Source organism: Artibeus jamaicensis, unplaced genomic scaffold (genome assembly GCF_021234435.1).
Source record: "Artibeus jamaicensis isolate MK-2021 breed Jamaican fruit bat unplaced genomic scaffold, CSHL_Jam_final scaffold_537, whole genome shotgun sequence".
Classification (NCBI taxonomy): Eukaryota; Metazoa; Chordata; class Mammalia; order Chiroptera; family Phyllostomidae; genus Artibeus; species Artibeus jamaicensis.
Genome location: NW_026522047.1, coordinates 37,490,353 through 37,506,868, shown reverse-complemented (window position 1 = coordinate 37,506,868; position 16,516 = coordinate 37,490,353). Strand labels below are relative to the sequence as shown.

General features: G+C 39.0%; 1 protein-coding gene across 12 annotated transcripts in view; it reads left to right on the top strand.

Moving 5' to 3' along the window:
- The window catches only part of HMBOX1 (homeobox containing 1), a 173,388-nt gene that overhangs the window by 110,917 nt on the left and 45,955 nt on the right, over positions 1-16,516 (top strand). For all 12 annotated transcript variants that reach the window (XM_037150451.2, XM_037150456.2, XM_037150450.2 and 9 more), the window contains 2 exons: positions 4,275-4,385; positions 16,253-16,406. In XM_037150451.2, coding sequence (XP_037006346.1) covers positions 4,275-4,385; positions 16,253-16,406 — 265 coding nt within the window. The remainder of the gene's footprint in view (positions 1-4,274; positions 4,386-16,252; positions 16,407-16,516) is intronic.

The window sequence follows — 16,516 nt, the reverse complement described above, 5'->3', positions numbered from 1 at the left end:
TTTGGCTGTGTGTAAGTTTTTGTTACTATATAGAACAGAATATAGATTATGTAGCTTACGTAGTTATAAAGTTGTATACTTTGTCATTTGTATCACGGGCATCTTTTCATACTGATACATATCCATTTACTTTTTTTAAATACTACATAGAATTTTAAAAACTTTTTTTGGAAACTTCTACAAACTGAAATATAAGCAGAGAAAGGTATTTAGCTTAACGATGTTTACCAAGTGAAGCCATGCGTATCAGCACCGTCCAGATGAACATTAGTGCTGCTCACTCCATAAGCCTTCCTCACGCTGCCTCCCAGTGCCTAACCTGCTCCGTCCAAGCCACAGGTAGCCCAGCACTGCTGTGATGGCCATTCACATAGATAATTGTGTCTGTTTTTCAGTTTTATATAACTGAATCATACAGCTGTGTGTGGCTTTTGTATGTGTCTTATTTGGGGGAGGGGGAGGGACATTGTTTCTGTGAGATTTATCCATGGTGTGCACGTAGCAGTAGTTTGTCCTTTTTCTCTTCGGTATAGTAGGTCTGTAGGTGAATGCATAAGTATCCCAGTTTATGAATTCAGTTGATGGGTATTCGAGTTGCTTCAAATCAGGGACTGTTATGGATAATATTTAATATAAGCCTTCTTGTATATATGTCTTTAGAACACCTTGCTGTTGAACATATATTTCTTTGTGCTGTATACTGAGGAGAGAAACTGCTAGATCCTATGTCATGCTTATGTTTAGCTTTAGTAGGTATGGCCCACCTGTTCCCAAAGTGGTCCTGACATTTTACCCTTCCATCAGTAGTATGAGAGTTCCATATATTCCATGTCCTTGCCAACACTTGGTATCGATAGACTTTTGTTTGGTTGGTTTTGTTGTTGTTTGGTTTGGGTGGCTGATTTAGAACATTACTTTTAAAGTCTTCCCAGTTTTCTATAATGTGAGTATATCATAATTTCACTAATTTTCTTTTGATGGGCTTTTGCCTTCTTCCCCTGCAGCACAGCCAGAACCCGAACAGCATAATATCAAGTGGGCTCTGAGTTTGTTGCACGTGATCTGTATGAGGGAGATTTAACACCGAAAGTAACAGGAGTGATATAGTCCATTTTTTCTTAAAAGATTTTTCTTATATTTTCTTTGTTTTTTAGTAGTATGCTACCAACATGAAAAGTCCATATAAAATGTTTTATTTTTTTGACATGAAAATCAATTTTCATTTCATGATAGTAAATGGTGGTTTTCTTCACTCTTGTTTAAAAGGGTAGTATAATGTCTGAACCTCGCCTTGTGGTGAAGGCATCGCTAAACACAGACAATTCTAAGTAATCAGAGTTCACGCAGAACAAGCCTTGCAGTGCTAGCTGCAGCACCTGCATCACGTTGATCTTCAGTGCATTGAAAAAGCACTGTGTGGGTTATTTGAGAATGTAGCTACTTAGGTTTGGGAAAACTAAATTTCACCCTTTGAACGGGAACTTTGTTTCCAATCAGAGAACTTTGCTTCCCAGCTCAATTTGTCTTGTAACAAAACTCCTCTCCAAATTATCCTCTAACATAGATTTTTTAAAATATGAAACTTCAGGGACTTTCTGTTACTGACTTAAATGTGATTACCGAGCCTCTTGCTTCTCACGTGAAGGGGCGTGATCACTTCATGATAACCACTCCTCCTGCTGTGTATTATTGCTTTAAACAGGTGTTGGCACAAGTGGTATTCAGTACTATCCAGTTACCAGCAGAAATTCCTTGGGAGAGTTCAGATACTGTTCACCCTCTCTGATCGCTGGCTGGTCCTTTAGAAAGTGCCCTTTGGACATATGTTTCATCTTTCCTATTTTTCTTTGCTTTTGCAAGTTGTGTGTTAAATTATTCATTTTTTGAATAGCTATAATGACCAGAAGGAGCATGTGATTTTCATACTAGTGAGTTTTAGACACACTCTTTTACTTTCACATGTAGAGGTTTTTCACATTTCTAATTAATTGCTGTCAAGAACTTCTTAGTGATAGCTGAAAGCTGCTTTATATTCTGCTCAGTTTTTTGAAAAGTCTGTTAAAAGACTGTCTTTACCTCTTGAAAATTCTTAAGAGGTCACATTGCAGCAGAACTCTAAAAGTCTTCCGATCCTTAGTTATCTCTACTAATTGCGATGAATCTGAAATGCCTAAGTGAATTAACAAATGAGCCAAGAACCTTATGGAAGAGAGTATTTTCAGTGACCTCCCCTTTCCCAGCCCCTAACTCTTTTTCTTAGTATCAGGAATGAGTAGCAGAACTTGCTGTCTTGATTTTTTTTCTTCTCAATATCTAGTAAAAGTTCGAATACTCTAAACCCAGATTGGAGTAGAGGTGGTGGTGGTTGAAGGAGCACAAATCTGAACAACTTCTGACAAATAGCTATTACTTAGAAAGCTTTTCATGTATCTCTCATATATTTGTGGAACAGGGTTGGAGGTTGATTTTAGAGGCCACTTTCAAATCTCGGCCAATACAATGCTATGACCTCTAGTAGATTATTCTGAATATATCCTAGCCCATGCAGTCAGCCTTTACAGAAACACCCAATACGAAAGAGTGTTCAGGTTGCAGCTTCCTTATAGAGAAGAATTTTTTATTTTTTTTATTTTTTTTAATTTAAATTTATTTATTTTTTTGAATTGATTATGCTGTTACAGTTGTTCTATTCCCCCCTCCATTCCCCTCCACCCTGCCCCCCAACCCCACCATTACCCCCTTTAGTTTATGTCCATGTGTCTCAAGTCCTTTAGGTTCTATATTTCCCAAACTATTCTCGCCCCCCCCCCCATCTATTTTCTATCTACTGTCTATGCTACCTGTTTTCTGTACCTTCTCCCCCCATCTCCTCCTCCCATTCCCCTGTTGCTAACCCTCCTTGAGATCTTCATTTCTATGTTTCCACTCCTGCTCTAGCTGTCCTTTTAGTTTGCTTTTGTTTTAGGTGTGGTTGTTAATAACTGTGAGTTTGTTGTCCTTTCACTGTTCATGTTTCTTTATCTTCTTTTTCTTAGATAAGTCCCTTTAACATTTCATATAATAAGGGCTTGGTGATGATGAACTCCTTGAATTTGGTCTTATCTGAGAAGCACCTTATCTGTCCTTCCGTTCTAAATGAGAGTTTTGCTGGGTAGAGCAATCTTGGTTGTAGGTCTTTAGATTTCATGACTTGGAATATTTCTTTCCAGCCCCTTCTTGCCTGTAAGGTCTCTTTTGAGAAATCTGCTGACAGCCTGATGGGGACTCCTTTGTAGGTGATTGTCCCCTTAGCTCTTGCTGCTTCCAGGATTCTTTCCTTCATTTTAATTTTGGCTAATGTAATTATAATATGCCTTGGTGTGTTTCTTCTTGAGTCCAACTTTTTGGTACTCTCTGGGCTTCTTGGATTTCTTGGAAGTCTATTTCCTTTGCCAGATTGGGGAAATTTTCTTTTATTATTTGTTCAAATAGTTTTTCCACTGGTGGTTGTGTCTTTCCCCCTTCTGGTACCCCTATAATTCGGATATTGGAGCGTTTAAAGATGTCCTGGAGGTTCCTAAGACTCTTCTCATTTCTTTGAATTCTTGCTCCTTGACTCTTTTCTGTTTGTCCATTATTTGCTTTCTTCTGGTCCACTGCATTGATTTGAGTCCCAGTTTCCTTTTCATCTCTATGGGATTCGAGTGGAATTCCATTCATTTCCCTTAATTTAGCCTCCATATGTTTCTCTAATTTGTGGCTGTAATCCACCAAATCTGTGAGGAAGGTGATGACCAGTGTTTTAAACTGTGCGTCTGAGAGTTTTGCTATTTCTTCGTCATTTAGATTTATCTCTGGGGCTTTGAGTTCTGCCTGCGACATTTTTGGTCTGTTCTGGCCCTTTAAGTGGGACAAGCGGCGCCTTGGAGTCCCAGGTCGCTGGGTTGTGACGCTGTATGTGGGGGCGTGGTCAGAGCGGGAAATGGCGCGCCGCCGCTGCCGCCGCAGCCGCCGCCGGCCGGTCCAACCCGGGCGGGTCCAACCGCTCACTCCCTCACTCGCGCGTAACCAGGCAACCACAGTCAACAGTCAACTTGTTGCCACCGCCTCCCCACTGTGTCGCTCCCCCAGTGGGCTGCTCGGCGGCTCACCAGGTCCAATCCTGGGTTTGGGACCCGCGCGACTGGATTCGCTGGAAAGAATTTTAAAGGGCCCAGTAACCTAGAACCAACAGAACCCTCCCTGACTTCCCCATAGTTCCAGTACTTGCAACAGCTGTTTCTCTTCCTACATAGGTATCAGTCAGAGCCGGATCTCTCACTGGCTGTTGCAACAAGGATCAGACCTGAGTGAACAGAAGAAGAGGGCGTTTTACCGATGGTATCAACTTGAGAAGACAAACCCTGGTAAATATAATTTTCGTTTTTCATCGTATGTGAAACGACACATATGTAATTAATTACTTTATTGAATGCATGTGCTGCCTTATCTTCACCAAGGTGCAATACTTTCAGTTTTTACTGTTTGTTGTTCCTTTAAGACAAAGAACACTCTTCATTGTAAAACACTCTTAACTGTAAAACCTAATCCCCAATTGTACAGTATTTAAGTTCAGCGTCTAATGTTATCTAGTTTTTTTCACTCCTTCCTCCAGGGTGCCTCTGTGTTTCCAGGTAATACGATATTTCCAACTGAAGTCTGAAAGAAAGGTACTGGTTGTCAGTGGGTGATTTGCTTTTCCCCAACTGCAGGTACACACATAAGATTCCGTGTCTAGATTTCTTGTTTGTCTGGTAAATCTTGTTTTAGTTAGTGGTATAAATTTATACTTTTATTTGTTCATGCTGTACTATAGTGAGTGATCTCTGCTAATGATTTTCTGTTTATAATTCTAATTATTTGAGTGGTGAGTGTGTCTTTGCACTTACAGGTGAAGCTGTCCTGATGACTTAGGGAATAGCAGTAGGTTGGGAAGCAGAATAAAATCTTAGGAAAAAAGATCACAGAAACTTTGTCTCGGAGGTGCCAGGAATCAGCAAATTCTATTGCAGGATATTTTTAACAAGTGGTGTGTAAAAAAATCTGAAGTTGTGTGACACATTGTCACAGTCTACACGTAACACAGACTGATGGGGGTGGGCCTGATCTCAGGCTCACCTGGTGATGGAGCTGTCTTCTGTAATGCCACAGCATTACAGCCTTTGCTTGCAGACTGAATTACCAGTTGTAATATTGCATACTGAAGAATCTTAGCTAGTAATAGCATTGGCTCTGAGGTAGAAATAATGTTATAGAGACATATTTTTGTGTGTGTCTATAGCACGATTTTTTCCCCCAAAGATCACATTCTTGACCTGAAAAGCCCAGGCAGGCCAAAGCAGAAGAGACCATATGAACCTCTCTGCAGTGAAGTTTTTATCTGTCCTCCACCTCCAGTTTTTGTTTTGAAATGTTTCAATGTACTTTCTGAGAAAAGTTGAAAGACCAACATAGGAAACATCTGTTTACACTCTTCTTAGAATCAATAATTGTTAACATTTTGCTGTATTTGCAATAAAATAAATAAATAAATGAATGAATAAATTCAAAATACGTATGTGTGCATGTATGCACATACACTCTTCAGCATTCATCTCCAAAAATGACAGTCACCTCCATACCACAGTTTGTTGCCCATTTAAGATGTGATAGAAATCAATAATAATTCCTTAATATCAACAAATACCCAGTCCATATTCACATTTCTCTCTTTGTTGTAAGAATGGCTATTGTAGCTTTTTAAAAATTGAATAGTATCTGATTTAGCTTGACAAGTTGTAATTTGTTGTTGTTTTTTAAGATTCTTAGAATCGCATATTACAGAATGTCCCATATTCTGGATTTTTAATTTTCTCTCATTGTCAGTTAACCGATTCCTCTATAGCCCTGTATTTTCTGTAAACTGGAAGTTAGCATTAGAGGCTTGATTAGATTCAGGTTAAACATTTCTGGCAAGAATATGTCATAGATTATTTAGGGGGGTATGTACTATTGACTGCAATTTACTTTGAAGTTCATCAAAGTAAAATGGATAGGATATGTGATAAAGTTAGTACTATGTAGTAAAATATTAGATAGCATGAGTACAGGTTTTTGCTATAAATTCTTTCATTGTGTTCTATGTTTGAAAATTTTCAAAATAAAACATTGCTTCAAAATTCTTTGTAGGTAATGTTTACCTTAATTTACTGCATATCAAGAGGCATGTAATGGCAAGTTGTAGCATTATTCATATGCTAAGTTTGACCATTTGATAAAGTAGTTAAAGACCACCAGGTCTTGTGGTTGCAGTTTATAAGTAATCTACAGGGTGTAATTTTGCCACCAGTGGTCTTAGCATCCATCAGTGTTGCTCATTCCAATGGAGCTCACAGAATGGTAATAATCTAACCTAACATTTCTCCAGCATTTGTTACCTGGCAGTTTTTCTGCAAAGGAGTTCCATTTTTAAATATTTTCTAATGATAATCTACATATACCCTTCTCTTAAAATAATGACTCTTGTTGCTACCATTAGTTAAATGTTCTAAAGCAGGAAAGTTCAGTAGCAATATAATGTCAATGACATGTGCAATTTAAAATAATGTAGTAACCACATTTTAGAAGGTGAGAAGAAATAGCTGAATTTAATAGTGTATGTATTTAACAAATATGTCTTATTCAACATTTAATCTTTCCTTCTTGTACTGATTCTTTCAAATACAATATGTATTTTACTTAAAGCACATATTTCCAATCAGCCACATTTCAAGTGTTGAATACACATGTGGCTGGTGGCTACCATATAGGACAGCACAGTCCAAAGACATGTCACAGTTGAAGCAACACTTCAAAACTCAGCCCAGTACAGTCTTCCCAAAGACATCACTTCTCCCATGATTCACAGCAGAGCAAATCACATGAAGAAGGACAAAAACTTGGCATTTGTCTGTTTAATAGAGCAGCTTAAGCTGGCTAATAGCAAGGGCTCAACTAGGTAAATAAGAAACTTTGCTTAGGGGTTTCATGAGCTTGGTCACATTCCAGAAATTGGTTACCAGGAGAGCACTAAAAGGATTGTCAGGATGTTTCAAAATGAAGAATTTGGAGGGCGAACACTACTCATCTGTGTCAGGCAGTTACTTGTGCGTTTAGCACTGAGAACAGTGCCTAACGTATAATCTCATCACAGTTGGTGGGGCCAGATTCCCACACTGGGATTTCAGGGCTGGGCTCCATTCCCGAGCAGGCACTCGGGTCACCAGGAATATGCATTCACTAGAAACAGGAAGGGGGACCAAGCTATAGCTTTTTTGAAGCGGATTTGATGGCACTGCCCACTGCAGAATACTACTGTTGGAATTCAGTTTTTAGCACTGGGAGATACTTAAGATGTTCTCCTTAAGCTGTTTTTTTTAAAGAAATGTAGTTTTATTTTTGCTTTTAATCTTATTTCCTAATGTCAGTTTATCTTAGAACCAGAGCTAGTTTCACCCATCATCAGGAGGGAGGTGGAACTAAGGCATTGAAACAGCAAGATGGGAAAGGACTAACATCATTCATGCAGCTGTTGTTCAGGAGCTGTTTTCTTTATAGAGATACTGCCTCCTTTTAAGAGTAAATTGCTCTAATCATATGCATTTGCGGTTCAGTAAAGTTGCATCACCAACTATCTCCATTTCTTTCTTTTTCTTTTCCTTTTTAATTTGAAAATCAAATCCATACTGGTACCTAGGTCTCGCTAGTCAAGTTTTCTGTAGGATATAATTTAAACTGAGGATAATTTCATAATTCAATTGGTAGTTTTCCTTCCTTTCATCAACAGTAATTGGATGTTAGCAATTAAAACTTAATTTTTAAAGTTTTATTTGCATTTTAACCTTTATTATAAGAGCTAATGTTGTATGGTATTCTTTCTAGATAAGTGGAATTTTATTTTGTGTACTTTGACTTATAAATTTTTTTATATTTAAATTACAGTTGACAGAGAATATTAGTTTCAGATGTGTACACCCCGGTGATGAGATGTTATATAACTAGCTGATCATCCCGATAAATCTCACACCCCTCTGACCCCATACATAGTTATCAGAATAGTATTGACTATATTCCCTATACTGTACTTTACATCACCATTTATTCTATTACTACCTATTCGTAGTTCTTAATCCCTTCATCTTTTCACCCAGCCCCCATCCTCCATCCCATATCCCATCTGGCAACCACCAAAATGTTCTCTGTGTGTATCAGTCTGTTCTGCTTGTTCATTTATTCTGTTAGATTCAGTTGTTGATAGATATGTATTTATTGCCATTTTAGTGTCTATATTTTTTATCTCCTCTTCTCTTCCTCCTCCCCCAACTTCTCCTTATTTTTCTCCTCCTTTTCTTCTCTCTCTCCCTCCCTCCCTTTTGTACCTCCTTCTTTCTTCTTCCCTTTAATATTTTACGTAATATTGGTTGGTGATGATGAACTGTAGCTTTTTCTTGTCTGGGAAGTTCTTTTATATATCTTTCCATTCTAAATGATAGCTTTGCTGAGTAATCTTGCTTTTCATTACTTTGAATATTCCTTGCCAACCCTTCTGGCCTGCGAAGTTTCTGTTGAGAAATCAGATGACAGTCTTACAGACGCTCCCTTGTAAGTAACTAACTGCTTTTCTCTTGCTGCTTTTAAGATTATCTCTTTGGCCATGGCTGGTGTGGCTCAGTGGATTGAGTACCATCCTACAAACCAAAGGGTCGCTGGTTTGATTCCCAGTCAGGGCACATGCCTTGGTTGTGGGGTAGGTCCCCAGTAGGGGGTGTGTGAGAGGCAGCCACACATTGATGTTTTTCTCCCATTCTTTCTCCCTCCATTTCCCCCTCTCTAAAAATAAATAAGCAAATAAAAGATTATCTCTTTGTTTTTAACCTTTTACAGTTTACTTTGATGTGTCTTGGTGTGGGCCTCTTTCAGTTTATCTTGTTTGGGACTCTATGCTTCCTGGACTCGTATGTCCATTTTCTTTTTATTTTTGGCATTTACAACATTTTATTTTTTTTAAATATATTTTATTGCTTATGCTATTACAGTTGTCCCATTTTACCCCAATTATTCCTCTCTGTCTTGCACACCCCCTCCCACCCACATTCCCCCACTTTAATTCACTTCCATGGGTCATACATGTAAGTTCTTTGGCTTCTATATTTCCTGTACTATTCTTAACCTCCCACTGTCTATTTTCTGTCTACTATTTATGCTACTTATTCCCTATACCTTTTCCTTGTCTCTCTCTTTCCCGCTCCCCCGCTGATAACCCTCCATGTGATCTCCATTTCTATGATTCTGTTCCTGTTCTAGTTGTTTGCTTAGTTTGTTATTTTTAGGTTCGGTTGTTAATACTTGTGAGCTTGTTGTCATTTTACTGTTAATATTTTTAATCTTTTTCTTAGATAAATGCCTTTAACATTTCATATAATAAGGGCTTGGTGATGATGAACTCCTTTAACTTGATCTCATCTGGAAAGCACTTTATCAGTCCTTCCATTCTAAATGAAAGCTTTGCTGGATGGAGCAATCTTGGATGTAGGTCCTTGCCTTTCAAGGCTTGGAATACTTCTTTCCAGCCCCTTCTTGCCTGTAAGGTTTCTTTTTAGAAATCAGCTGATAGTCTAATGGGAACTCCTTTGTAGGTAACTCTCTCCTTTTCTCTTGCTGCTTTTAAGATTCTGTCCTTCTCTTTAATCTTGGGTAATGTAATTATGATGTGCCTTGGTGTGTGCTTCCTTGGGTCCAGCTTCTTTGGGACCCTCTGAGCTTTCTGGACTTCCTGAAAATCTATTTCCTTTGCCAGATATGTTTTTTTTTTTAAGATTTTACTTGTTTATCTTTAGAGAGGAAGGGAAGGAGAGAAGGAGAGAAATATCAATGTATGGTTGCCTCTTGTGAGTCCCCTGCTGGGAACTGGCCTGCAACGCAGACATGTGCCCTGACTGGGAATTGAACCGCGATTGTGTGGTTCACAGGCCCGTGCTTAAATCCACTGAGCTACACCAGCCAGGGTGCCAGATACGTTTTGAGGCTTTGTTTTCCTTCACTGGAACTCTGGGTTGCATGGTCTGTCTTGTTCCTAGTTGTTCCTCCCTTCATGCAAATGTGGGACCCCCCTGTCTGCCAGCCTCAGCCTCACCCACCCTGGCTCTCCAGCCGCCACCTTGCAGAGAGTCCTCTCCATCCCAGCTGCCCATCTCTGCCCATCTCTGCCCCTCCTGTAGGTCTTGATGAATGTTTTTTCTTTAACTCCTTTGTTGTCAGGCTTCCATACAGTTTGATTTTCTGTCAATTCTGGTTGTTTTTGTTTTTAAATTGGTTGTTGTCCTTCTTTTGGTTGTTCAAGGAAGCACAGTATGTCTATTTATGCCTCCATCTTGGCTGGAAGTCTGTATGTCCATTTTCTTGACCAGGTTAGAGAAATTTCCTGTCATTATTTTTTAGTAGATGTTTAATTTCTTTCTCTCTTCTTCTGGCACTCCACCCCCATGGTGCAAGTGTTGGTATACTTGAAGTTGTCCCCAAAGTCTTCATTTTTTTGGATCTTTGTTTCTTTTGGGTGTTTTTTGCTTCCTCATATTCCAAATTGCTGATTTGATTCTTGGCTTTTTCTACTCGACTGTGGATTCCCTGTAAATTATTTTTCATTTCAGTTAGTGTAGCCTTCATTTCTTACTGTTTTTTCTTTTTATGGTTTCATGTCCTTTTTCATGCTGTTGAAGTTCTCTCTGAGTTCATACTCTTCCCCTAAGCTCATTGAGCATCCTTATAACCAATGTTTTGAACTCTGCATTTACTATATTGCTTGTCTCTGTTGTGATTTGTTTTTTTCTGGAGTTTGGTTCTGTTTTCTCGTTTGAGGCATGTTTCTTTGTCTCCTTATTTTTGGCAGTCTCCCTGTGTTTGTCTCTATGTATTATGTAGAGCTGCTACATCACTTGGGCTTGGTAGAGTGGTCTAATAGTAGGTGTACTATTGGGTCTCGTGGCACAGCCTTCCTGTTCACCTGAGCTGGGATTCCAGGTGTATTCCCTCTCTGCTTCCCATGTAGGCTAGGTACACGCTCCTGTTATAGTTGAGCCTTGATTGCTGTTGGTATGTCAGTGGGAGGATTTACCCCAAGGTCCATCAGCTGCAAGGACTGGCTGTGTCCACTGTGGAGGATCAGCTGTGCGGGTGCTCACTGCACAGCGTGGGACTTCAGAGGGGCTCTGGTGCCTGCTGAGTCTGCCCCTTGAGTGTGTCACTTGTGAAGATAGCTGGGTGATGCTTTCATATGGCCTGAAGTTGTCCACTGGATGTGCTGGCTCTGGGGTCTCCCAGGAGGTATAGGTCAAGTTGAACCACTCCCTGTGTTCTGCCCAGAGCCATCTGGTATGAGTGATCGGTAGATGGCTGCTACTAATGCTACATTTGGAGGTGCCCAGTAGAAGCCAAACTGTGAGCCAAGGCCGACTACTGCTAGTGTCGGGCCTGGGGCTACTGAGCAAGAGATATGGGACACACTGAAGCCAGATGCTGCTTGTTTAAGAGATTTTAGGAAAATCTGAAGCATGAGCCAAAACAGGCCATTCATATGGAAAAGCCACTGGAAACAGCTTGGGTGGGCCCCCGTGAGTTGGTGTGGTGGAGTCTCAGGAAATTTCCAGGGTGGGGTGAACAGTATGATGCAGGTTAATGGAGTCTCAGCTATGGCACCTATCTGCCAGTTTGGTGAGGGGAGGAAGATCTCAGAAAAGGAACAGTGGTCTCTGCCAGTACTTCTCTCTGGGAGAAGGCCGTTCCTCCAGCTCTTGCCTTGATGACTGACACTTCAGGTCCTCCTAGTATGTCCCTGGTGGCTTTCGAGATGCTGCCCACTGGAGCTAAGAGGGAGTGAGTCTGAATAAGGTCATGCATAGGCCCTTTAAGAGGAATGCCTGGGACTCCAGAGGCCTTCTGTCTCCCTCTGCCACAATCCCTGCTGGTTTTTACAGCCAGAAGCTATGGGGACTGCTCTTCCCTGCACCAGAACAGTGGGCTGGGGCACCTGGTGCGGGCCTGGGACCCCTGGCTCCTCAGGAGGGACTTCTGCAGTCAAGATAGCCCTCCCTATTTTTATCTGTTATGTGGGAATTACCCATTTCAGGTTTCTACCCTTCCTGCCAGTCTCCATGTGACTTCTACTTTATATCTTTAGTTGTAGGACTACTGATAGCCAGATTTCAGGCAGTTCTGACTGATGGCTGTTCTGTAGTTTGGTTGTATTTTTGCTGTAGTTGTGGGAGGAGTGAGTACCGCATTTACCTATGCTGCCATCTTGACCAAAAGCCTTGGATTTTAACTTTAGATTTTAGCTGAAGAATTATATTATTTCTTGTTACTCCATGGACACTTTGAAACTATTATTTTTTTGATAAGATGAACTAAAATCATGTTAGCATCTAATAGCCTACCATCTACTGCATAGTTAGTAGTTGCTTATAATACATCAGAATCTACTCTGCATGTCATTGCAGAGATGATTGGAATCCACCTAAATGTCCCTAGTTAAAAAATTGGTTACCTAAATTACTGTGGAGGCTATATAGCTATTTTTTTAAAGAGTTGGCTTTATATGAATTGGGTTTGTATGTGGTAGTATTCAACTCATAAGTGAATAAAGTAAGACACAAAACAGTGAATCTCACATATTACCATTTATGTAGGACACAAACACACACATACACGTGTATACTGGGGTAAACAGAGAACATCTCTGGAAGGCCAAACTAGGAATTGATCAGTGGCTCTGTGGAGTGGACCTGAGAGTTGATAACAGATAACCTTTTGAGCTTTTCAAAATTTTGCAACATGTATTTGTACTACATATTCAAAAAGTAAATACAAGGTATAATGAAAAAGGAAGGTGGGAGGTGAAAAAAATTAGTCTTCCTTGTTAACAGCTTTCAAGATACAAAAAACTGAGACCCTAGTTTCACATAGTACAGATCTGCTTTTGAGAGGCTGTTAGGTAAAAAATATCACTAATTTTTATTGGTAGGTAGTTCTTTTATTTCATAAATTTTTCTCTATCCAGGATAGAGAGCTCATCAAAAGAAATATAAATGGTACCATCCCTTTGCATATATTCTGAGAAAAAATTCAAATTTAAGGAAAAATCCCAAAATGAAAAAAGCACTTTGTTAACATAAATTTAAGCATTTTGAAAACAAAGAAATGTTTGAACATTCTCTATTCCTGGGCTGAGAATATTACTCTCTGTATACCATGATTAAAGTTATTTTTTTCAACCCTTCCACTCTGGATCCATTTGGAAAAGGATTTTTGGTGGTGGTGGTTTTTTGTTGTTGTTGCTCTCTCTTTAAGTGGACTCAGCAAGAAAAATAATAGAATGGATATTTAGGTTATTTTTACTGATAATCCAATACATATAGATGTAGTATAATTCTCTGATAAACAGAACCGTCATCAGAAGTTCCCAGCATAACCCAAAGCTTGCCAAGGCATATGAATAAAATAGTATGATGGAAAGTGATCGCAAACATTTTATCTTGTTTCTTACGAAAACATTTACAAGAAAATGCCTATTTTTTTTAAAAGGAGTGAGTACTAAATTCAGCATGGTTGACATCAGAAGCTCCTTTATTTAATCAAATGAAGCCCTGACAGTCTTTTTTCTTGTCTAATTTAAACATTACTACAGCAGACAGGGTTTGCTGAGTTCTTCTTGGCTCATGGCACCGATTCTGCATATTTTTAAACTGAACAATTAAGGAAAGTTTGCCAAGAGGCTTATTCAGCAAGCACATGAAGTAAATTTGGAGAAAAGTATTACTCTCCTCCCCTTACTGCTGCAGAGTGTCAGAGCCACAAGGAGATCACATGTGTGATGTGGAGTCAAGTTAAGAAAGTCCTTTTGGAGAAGCTAGTTTCTGTGAATGGAGTCGTTCACAGAACATGTGTTCTATGCTGACATGCTTGTAGTTATACTTTTTTAAAAAAATTTATCTTTAGAGGGGAAGGGAAGGAGAGAGGGAGAGAAATATCGATGTATGGTTGCCTCTTGTGCATCCCCTGCTGGGACCTGGTCTGCAACCCAAGCATGTGCCCTGACTGGGAATCGAACCACAGTCCTTTGAATTGCAGGCCTGTGCTACCAGCCAGGGCTGTAGTTATACTTTTAACAGCTGATTGGTGAAGGCTCACCCAGGAGTTACCCTCATAAGGCCCACCTAGAAACAACCGTGATAAGAAATTACATATACAAAGAATACATTTATCAAAATTTAAAAATCTATCGGCAAATTAGGAAGAGGGTTTTTTTTCCCCTCTTAGTTTGCTAGATAAATGTGCAATTTTTTGTCTTAGTGGGAGCCCAAATATAATATGGGAAAAAAATGTTTCTGTGAAGAAAATAGGTAACACACATCCTCTAAGGAAAACACAAAAAGTTGGTTGTTTCAAAAACCCAGAACTCCTGTAGTTTATTTCTGAGGAGTTTAAAGTCTTATTTACAGTGTTCCTGTATTCTAGTATCTTTGTATTTTTCTGTCAAAGTCAATAATTTTGAACAACTTCTGGGGTTGTCAATTGCTCTCTACCCATTTTGACCAAAGCAAGATGAACCAAGTTTTCTAGAACAAATCTCTATTTATTAGAGTATTTCCAGAGTACTTCTTATGCTATTTTTAAATACTGCTACATTGAAAAAAGAAAAATAAGGGAAAAACCCTCAAAAGTAAAGGGGTAATACTATGTTTCAAATGAAGTGTGTTTACAGGTTTGAAATTATTCAAAATTTCCACTTTTTGTGCATAAGTTACCTTTGATTTCTTTTAAAGTAACCAGCCACTACTTACTTTTTTCCCTCCTTCCTCTTTGGCCCTTTCTTTTCTTTCTTGACAAATTTTATTTCAGTTTCTTTATAAAAAATCTGAACAACAGAATATTATTAAAAAACATAGTTATATTACCAATTAACCCCAATACGAAGAAAGAACCATTGTTATCAGTTGGCTTATTTCCTTCGGCCTCACAATTGAACTAAGCTTTTTGTATTTTTGGTTTTATTTACACCCATTTATCACTCTACTTAACTAAGAAGCATGCTATGCGTATATGTAGCCTACTGTAATTCTTGAAATTCACTGACCTATTCCCTGTCCTCCACCCCCGGAGCCCCAAGTTCTCTATTCTCTATTCTTTTATCAGAGCCAAGACTTGGATGAGAGGTCCTGTTGCCTTACCAAGCCTGTTTCTACCTCACTCTCATCAACCATGATATTAGCTTGCTCTGTTTTGGACCGTTTATTATGGCTATTGAGCAAAATTTATGTAGTCTACTTAGATAGATTCCAGCGCCCTTGTCAGGCTATAATTCCTGTTCATGTTCAGAAAGGTACCAAAACAAAGATTTTTAAACTTTCCAGCTCCCTAGTTCCTTATTATAACTAAACTTTGTTAACTTTGAATTGGGCCCAGACTGAATTGCCAAGTTATCTTGGCAGAATAAGAGGGCAGAACCCTCTTTCTTGAACTGTCTGAAAAAAGGGTTTCAGTGTAGAGTTTTATAGTTTGTGGGCCAGAAATTTTTTAAACCAGGGATCAGCAGCAAACTTTCTGTAAAAGGCCAGGTAGTAAATATTTCAAGTTTTGTGGGCTATGTGGTCTCTTTCGCAGCTACTCAACTCTGCCAGTGTAATGCAAAAAAACCCCAAATATGTACATGAATGAGTATGGCTATGTTCAAATAAAACTTTATTTTTATTGATTTTAGAGAGAGGAAGGGGAAGACAGAGAGAGAGAGAAACATTGATTTGTTGTTCCACTTACATATGCGTCTATTGGTTGGTTCTTCTATGGGTCGATGTTATATATGTCCTTAACCTGCAACCTTGACTTATTGGGACGACACTCTTTACCAGCTGAGCTACCTGGACAGGGCTGGAAAAGAGATAGATTTTAAGCATGGTTTCAAAAAAATGACACAGATGAAAGACAAAAGACAACCTGAAAAAAAAGACATTTTAAAATAATTCATGATTTTTTAAGGAAGAGTTTTTGCTTCTTTGGATTTTTATTTTGGTTAAATAATTTTTTATTTTTAAAAAATATATAAATATCAAATGTATTAGGCCTGCAAGTTTCAGTGGAGGGGCAAAAGTTTATTTTTGATTTCATGATATATTTGTCATTGGTTTTAATTAATAAGTATTTTCTAAAAATACCTTGTTTATTTCAGGGGCTACGCTAAGTATGAGACCAGCCCCTATTCCAATAGAAGACCCCGAATGGAGACAAACGCCTCCCCCAGTCTCGGCTACATCCGGCACCTTCCGACTGCGACGAGGAAGTCGATTCACCTGGAGAAAGGAGTGCCTGGCTGTCATGGAAAGGTACATGTCTCCTTTTCCTGTGAGCAGTCTTCCAGAGAGAGACACTTAAGATAGATTTGGACAGTTTTCACGTCAAACAAGTAATTTGGGATCTAGGTTCTATCTCTAAA